Source organism: Malus sylvestris, chromosome 14 (genome assembly GCF_916048215.2).
Source record: "Malus sylvestris chromosome 14, drMalSylv7.2, whole genome shotgun sequence".
In the NCBI taxonomy this organism is placed as follows: domain Eukaryota; kingdom Viridiplantae; phylum Streptophyta; class Magnoliopsida; order Rosales; family Rosaceae; genus Malus; species Malus sylvestris.
In genome coordinates, this window is record NC_062273.1 from 11,278,849 (window position 1) to 11,286,778 (window position 7,930).

A 7,930-nucleotide genomic window follows, 5' to 3' on the forward strand; every position below is an offset into this window, starting at 1 on the left:
AATTACCATTGTCGTCGCCACCACACCACTATTACTAGCTCATTTGTATATTAATGATGCCATAGACACATTAAATTCCGTATTCAAATTTTATTGTTCTTTTAAATTAACCAAACAAGAAAAATTCACAATTCTAGAAAATAAAATTCTATCATTTTCTCATTCAAACATAGGGTAAGTTTTTATCACTATTTGTATATATATTTTTTATTTTTCATTGCTTGCTATTTACCTCTTGGGCTTAGTTGATATGATTATGTCCATACAGTGTTTTAGAAAACTAGTCTCGAGGTGCACCTAGGCGGCCTTAGAGGTGAGGCGGCTGGGTTTTCACCTCTGTTTTGTGGGGGTTGGCGTAAGGCAGCGTCGGGGTGCACCCAGGCGTTCACTTAGGCAATTTTGTTATTCTAAATCCAGGTTTGTTTACAAAATCCAGGTCATTTCTCCGTTTGTGCCGTTCTAGTTTCAACAATGAAGAAAGAGAGAGTTTCTCCCTCCAAATCCTAGTGGCAAAGTCTAAGTTAACTCTTATTTATTTTTTGTTTTTTTTATTAATTATTGCCCATTCAGATTTTGTCACTTAGCATTTTGATTTTGTCTTTAAATTTCCTATAATAATTGTTTCACTCAGCCTTTATTTTATTTTAAATTCCCTATAATTGCGCCGCTTAGCCCTTATTTCCTTTTGAATTTCCTATAATTGTGAGATTCAGCCTTTATTTCCCTTAAAACTTCCTATAATTGTGGCCTCTCAGCCTTATTTCTCTTGAAGCTCTGTAATTATTTACAATAACATAAATAATTACAACATTTTAAGACTATCCGGCTAAGTTTCCAAGTACAACTAGACTTAGTAATGAAAAGAAGATATTATCTTTGATTTAGTTATACTTATATTTTGTAAATATAAATATACATAATAGATATTAAAACGTTAGGTTCCATGAGGCTTCTCCTTATGCCTCAAGGCTTTCGCCTAGGTGAGACTATCCATGAAGCGCCTCGCCTACGCCTTCGCTTTTTAAAACATTGCTATTGAGTTATGGTAACTTGTGTAGAGTAAAGCCTTGTTTTGTTTATTTTTGCGTACATTGAGTAAGAGTTTTTTATGACGATGACGAGATTATTATGTCACGATTTAAAAGTTGAAAAATATTAAAACTCGTCCAAATACAAATGGGATCATATTTCCGAGAAATCTCATATGAACCACATTGATTGGCACCCCTGCACAAGATTTTTTTTTAGAAGAGCACTACAAAAACGAACAAAACTTTATCTCAATATTCATTTTTTGCATTATAAGCATAAGGAATCTCATTTCGAACTCCAAACTTTCTATAATGAGAAAGAAAAATACACTTGCAAAGAGTATATAATAAGATTTTTGTAGTGTCAATAACAATTCCCCAAGCATATTAGCAAACGCTTCAGTTCCTTTGTAGAGGTTAATAAATTCTACCCCAAGCCCGTTAATAAATTCTACAGGTTTTACACCATTTTCCACTAGAATTCATCAACAGTATCAAGGGAATTCAATATTTCTTAGCAACTGTGTCCTCATTCACTTCACCATCTGCGACGAGAAAGGCAAAGGAGACACGAACAAACTTATATTACATCAAAATCTCCAAAAGCTTTAGAGTCGAACTTCAAAGTAAAGGTCTTTCCATCAATCACATGTAATGTGATCGAAGATTGTAGAAACACCGAGTAAGAATCTACGTTTGCACTAAATCCAGGCACCAACACTTGTACTTTGGCGTTGACATTTCATAAAGATCATTCACTGCCATCTCCTCAAGGTTGGTGGTTTTCAATGACTCAAAACTTTCCAAAATGTCTTTTGCACATGTTGTCGCAACTGATGCCCGATTCCCTTCTCTCTCATGATCTAGTGCACGGAACCTTTTATACAGTCTCATCACAGACACACAATCCACATATAGATCATGTGAACCTGACTGTATCTCATACCTGTAAAGCCAAAACCTCATTACATTATTCATTCACGGGAGCACTAAAAACTAGAGCTGGCTTCTACGATAACCAAACACTACAAAGTACCTAAGTGTCTATAGTAGTTGTTAAAAAAGTGTGAACTAGAGTCCTTATTAACTTCTGCAGAATTACTCAAATGAACTGCACTTGAATATGATCGGAACAAGTAAAAAGATTATAGTGAACATCTGATATTTACTAGGACAACCATAGAGAGAGAGACAGAGAGAGAGCAGATTCCTTCGTGATCAGATGACACTTGGCAGCATTAGATTGTGACACCTGTTATTAACTAGTTGTTGATTAACTGATGTGTTCGTTGTTTACATTCTCTAGATGGAATTGAGCCAATTTTGTGATTTCTACTTGCCATTGTATAGCTAATAATAATATAAACAGAGCTTCTAGGTATCTGTGCCCCAACAGAGTTCAAATGAGAAACAAATAATTTTGGTACTTTTACATGCACAGAACTAGAGTACACATAATTGTTTCACCAACCAACTTAAAATACCCGAAATCGTAATAGAGTAAAATAAAAAAAAAAACTGAAATCAGCATAAACCAAAAGAAAAAAGTAAGTCAGAGAAGAAGAAAAACTTGCCCTAGATATGTTTGTGTGAGGTACTTGAGTGAGTGGCTGACCAAATTTGTTTTCATCAGCGGATGGTAGTTTGCAGTATCCCTGCATATAGAATAAGTTACCGTCAAACATAGAGAGGCTTCAGACAAAAGATTTCTTTTCTCCAAGCTAAGCTTTTAGGAAACTATGTCAAATAATTGTTATATAAAATTTGTCGGTTATGCATAATTTCACCATGACTAAGGCCATACTCATCTTGGCTGGCCTGAATGAAAAGAAGTACAGCCATAAATGCAAAGTCTTAAGAAACAGCAATACCATCTATTTTGCAGATAAATAAGGCAGCCCAGCAGCACAGGTACTATGTCCTAGATAATAAGGAAAATATTGGAAGAGAATAATAAGAGTGCAGATAACTTGTCTGCAGAACTATTAAATGATTTAACTTTCTACAAAATTATTATGTTTATATGTTAGAATAGGGGTTTAGTGTATGGTAAACTACGTGCATTGCTGCCATATAAGAAGAGGAACTTATACCTCAGCAGGTAATCAGGATAATTGAATCTCAAGCAATCCATATCCCGGTCCAAATTATGCCCCACAAGAACCTTGGTCTTTCCACTGTATAAAATTCGCAAAATTTTCTCTTGCACTTTTTCAAGTGGCATGGCATTTCTAAGATGCTCCTCCATTAACCCAGTAACTTCATATCTGGAATATAAACATTCAACGCATCAGAGGCCTACTCTGAAATTTCTTGAAAGAAATCAAAGATGAGAAACATTGTACCTGTAATTAGTGACAACAATTTGGGGCTGCACATAAGTGTGGAAGAGGATATTCTCATCTTCATCAATCATGCACACTCTTGCACATATGTCCAGTGATCCATCACTTCCACCCCAAACCATTTCACAATCCAGAGCAACTGCTTCAAGACCCCCTCCAACGTGATCTTCATTGCTCAAGTTTATATCAGATTTAGATTCTGCACATGGCATCATTGTTGTTCCCTGCAAACAGGTAAACTTGAAAGGGATAAGTAATGTATGCGTACATCTATGTATAATTGCAGCTAAGAGTATGTTTAGTGGGTCAAAAAGCTAAAACATTCTGACTACAGGAAGATGACAAGTTTCCCAGTTCTATACTGGACACTTGATGTTCAACTAATCAATGTACCGTAGGAGTGGGTGCAGACAGGCAACACTTGTTTTTATGCTCGCTCCGAGAAGTAGCGCTATCAAAAAGCTTCAGACATAGATGGCAACCTTGTTCAGTGAAAATCGTCTTGCAAAATGCTTTTGCCAATGAGCCTAAATCGTAGGAACCAAATCAAACAACAAGCAATCTTACAATCTTACAGACGAATCAAAACGAATACACAATGAGCCGATCAAATCAAATGGACAAGGAATTAAATCTCACCAGTGAGATGTTCCCTCAGTGATTGAAAAGACATGAAGTGCTTTTTACACACACCACATCTCGGCTGATGAACTGAGTGGAAGGAGCCCTTAATGTGCTCGAAAAGATGTTCCTTTTGCTTGTACTGCTTGTAACATGCAGCACATTCGTACCTGCAAGCACACTATGTCAAGAAATCTCTTCAAAAGAATCAAACATATCACAAATTGCATTTAAAGGAAGTCAATGCACACCAACTGTTTGCGAAAATGTTTCGGGCTGCTGTATAATGTGAAAGTATTCTTTTGCACAAAAGAATCAGTAATTAATTCAAATCCTTCATACAGAACAAGTAAAATTTGTTTCACAAATCGAGAAAAACACTTGAGAGAAAAAGACAGAATCGAACAATGTATACTATCCATGTCAAATTTTGCCTGTATAATCAAATAACACATGCAGCTCCAATTAACTTTGCAGAAAGTTCATAAATCACCCGCCCAAACAAAATCTATGCTCAATTTCTCACCAACCAAACAAGTCCTTGTGGAAACGTGAGTATGAAAAAGCCATAAATCTGACGAATTTGAGAGAGAGAGAGAGAGATGGAACCTTGTTCTTTTGGTTTTTGGAGAGTCTGGCTCGGAATCCATGGAGGGCAGAGCTGCTCCCCGCAACGCCGATGAAGCTCAAAATTTGGCGCGAAAATGCAGTGTGAGGAAGGCAGAAAATGTAGGCTAGGACCTAGGTGCGACCGTGCGAGTCCAAATGGGGAAAGACGGAAAGGGATTATTCTTTCTGACTTCTCAAGTCCTCCCCAGACCAGACGGTCAGCGACAGCAGGATTTTTCTTCCTTTTCCTTTTCCAGTATCTTTGTAAATTGCCACCTATATTCCTATATTCATGTTCACTCAAATAAAAGTTTTAGGATTATTCTCATAAACAAATTTTAATCACATTATTACTAGTTCAATGTGAGACTTGGCCTACTCTCTCATCTCTTAGTGTAGATAATATTATTTGTTTAAAAATAAAATATCTATGTAAATTTGACAACAAGATAACAGTTTTACCCCATTTTTCTTATTTTCAATTGTCGATAGGTTAGCCACTTAGTATTACAGTCTACTGGTATTCCTCTTCGCTCTTAGGTTTGATTCTCACAAAAAGCGAATTTGAACCACATTATTGTTAGTTTATTGTGAGGCTTGCCCACTCTTCTACTCCCTTAGTGTAAATAATATTGTTTGTTCAAAAAAAAAAAAAATTGTCAATAGATTTGCCAATGTTCATAATAGTCACAATTTCTTGTTTTAATTTCAATAATACAAATGTGGTGGTAAGCCTCAAACAATAGTAGTACACTCCATAACCAAGCTAATGACATGGCGATGACAGTGAGGCTCGATTTAACAAGAGTAAGTCTTTTTGCTTTAGAAAGAGTGTTAGCCTTCTAACCATCCAATTTTTGTTTAACCTTCTCATTAATTCATTTCCATTAACACGGTTCTTTCAAAAGACAATGTTATAAATACCTAGATATTTACCAATTGTAGTTTTGTGTTGGATATGAAGAATATTAACAGTGTCATTCCTTAGTTTTGTACTTGTGTTGCTAGAAAAATATAAATAGGACTTATGGATCCATAAGGAGAAGTTAGCAGCCCCACCCAAGGCTTGGGAACTCCTTGTCATAGAGTTCATATGTCTAATTAAAGGTTCCATACACATAATGAAAATATAAAGGGAAAGAGGATCTCTTTGTCTAGTACCTTGCTTGGGATAGAAGCATGGTCTAAAATATCTATAATATCCCGATATTTCTATTGAAATTTCCGTGTTTTTGGACTACCGATATTTCCGATATCATCGATATTTTAGACATTGCTAAGTCACTCATGTATCTTACCATGCAATGTATAAAGTGTAAAATATTGTACTAATTCATTTTATATAAATGATTATGGTGTGTTTAAACTTCTTTCATTAATTACTACATATTTTCTACACTCACAATATTTGCTAGCTCGCTATATAATCAACTTAAATCAGTTATATCTATCATGCAATGCATTTCCATCCAATTTTTTGTGATAAACTAATAGATAATTGACTAAATAAACATCCTGCAAAGTTTCAATAAAAATTTCCAAGTTTTTCTTACAATTTCCGTGGTTTTTATTCAATTTTTATTGATATCGATAATATCCCGATATTTCCATCGAAATTTCTGTGTTTTTGGACTACCGATATTTCTGATATCATGGATATTTTATATCTTGGATAGAAGTACCCATGTGTATTCCCATTTATCAAAATAGAGAAGGAAGTAGAAATAATACACTCCATAACGAAGTTAACCCATTTAAATCTTAAAAGTACATAAATGATAAAATCCCAATTAACACGTCACAAGCTTTCTCCAAGTCTAATTTAATTGTCATGGGCCCATGCTCCAATCCTTCTTTTTTTACCTTTAAAACTAGCAAAGTTCTCACGCCCATAGACAATGAGGATATTATCGTGAATGGAGTAAAAGCCCCTGATTTAGTGAAATGCATTGTGTTGGTACCACACATATTGGGCCTCAGACTTTGATACATTGGGCCTCATTACCCAGCCCATATGATTATGTAAAAAGAGGAGCCCCTTATTCTATAAAGGGGACTCCTCCCCCCTCACAAAAGAGGGGTCGGTAAACCCAACAGAGGGCAATACCCTCACAAACTCTCCCAAACTCTATCTTTCTCTGGGGGACTCCCCCTCACCTTTGTAACCTGTACATACAGTTAGAGAGAAATACAATCAACAATCAGTGTGGACGTAGCCCAAACATTAGGGTGAACCACAATACATCTTGTGTTATTTACATTTCATGCAAATTCACGGTCAGATTTACGTTGTCCCAAGACCTCCGGTTTCGTGCATCAACATTTGACGCCGTCTGTAGGAATCGACACGAAAAGCTATGTCGGTTCTCTCTCAATTTTTCACCTCCACCGTGAATCTGCAGAAACCAAGAACCAAATCGACAAACCCACCTTAGAAAACCAAGATATATCAATTGGGTGTGTTTTATTGTTCTCAAATTTTGAAGGAAAATCAAAATTATCAGCCATGGAAATGGAAGCAGAAGAACATGAAAAAGAAAGTCTTTGCCCTGAGTCGGAGAACCAAAAGTAGAAAACTCTAGTAAAAGGTGTCCGAGATTTGCTATGGACACCCATAAATTGGTTCAGAATGCTGAGCAGCGAGTTGCATTGGAGCTTTGTGGTGGGTGTGTTGATTGTGTACGGCATAAGTCAGGGTCTAAGCATGGCGAGTCGAAGTGAGGATAGGTTCGAAATAGCCTTCTTCGACGTGGAGACGACGGTGCCGACCCGACCCGGACATGGCTTCACCATCTTGGAATTCAGACAGAACTACCTTCGACCCGGGGAATCTGTCATCCTCCTCCACGTGCGACCCACCAGCGTCCTCTACGTATGGTCCCGATTGGGGCTTTGTCGACCCCAACGACGCCATCTCTTCCTCTTCCGAGTTGCAGTAGAGATTGGAGGACGAATTCGACACTTCCACCACCTCCAAGAACTGAAGCTCTCCGCCGCACAAGAAGCCACTTGCACCTCACAGACATTCAAAAACAAAAAGAAAGACAATGACAGTCTCTCTCTTTAGTTCCTCTTTTCAGCTAGCTTTTACTTTTTCTTCATTACCCAATAATCTATAATGGCTCTTTTATGCTCCCAATATGTTGTTTCATGCTTAACTATTCTGCGCCTAGTTCTTGTTCAATCCCACTCTGCCATAATATACAGCATGAGGAACCACCACCACAACTTCCACCCTCAGAGAACAAGCTCCTTGCGTAGCTACTCCAGCTCGAAACTCTTGGCAGGGACACCTGCTGGTCAAAGCTCTGGTCAACACTCCGG

The 7,930-nt window shown here is 37.1% G+C and overlaps 1 protein-coding gene across 1 annotated transcript; it reads right to left on the reverse strand.

Moving 5' to 3' along the window:
* Window positions 1-1,320: 1,320 nt before the first annotated feature.
* On the reverse strand, window positions 1,321-4,869 carry LOC126598773 (RNA exonuclease 4-like). The gene is made up of 7 exons (XM_050265132.1): window positions 4,607-4,869; window positions 4,016-4,167; window positions 3,770-3,903; window positions 3,377-3,600; window positions 3,125-3,298; window positions 2,606-2,686; window positions 1,321-1,977 (listed from the first exon to the last, which is right to left on the reverse strand). Exons 1-7 carry the CDS (start codon window positions 4,645-4,647, stop codon window positions 1,722-1,724), a joined length of 1,062 nt encoding a protein of 353 aa, XP_050121089.1. The 5' UTR covers window positions 4,648-4,869; the 3' UTR covers window positions 1,321-1,721.
* Window positions 4,870-7,930: the final 3,061 nt, after the last annotated feature.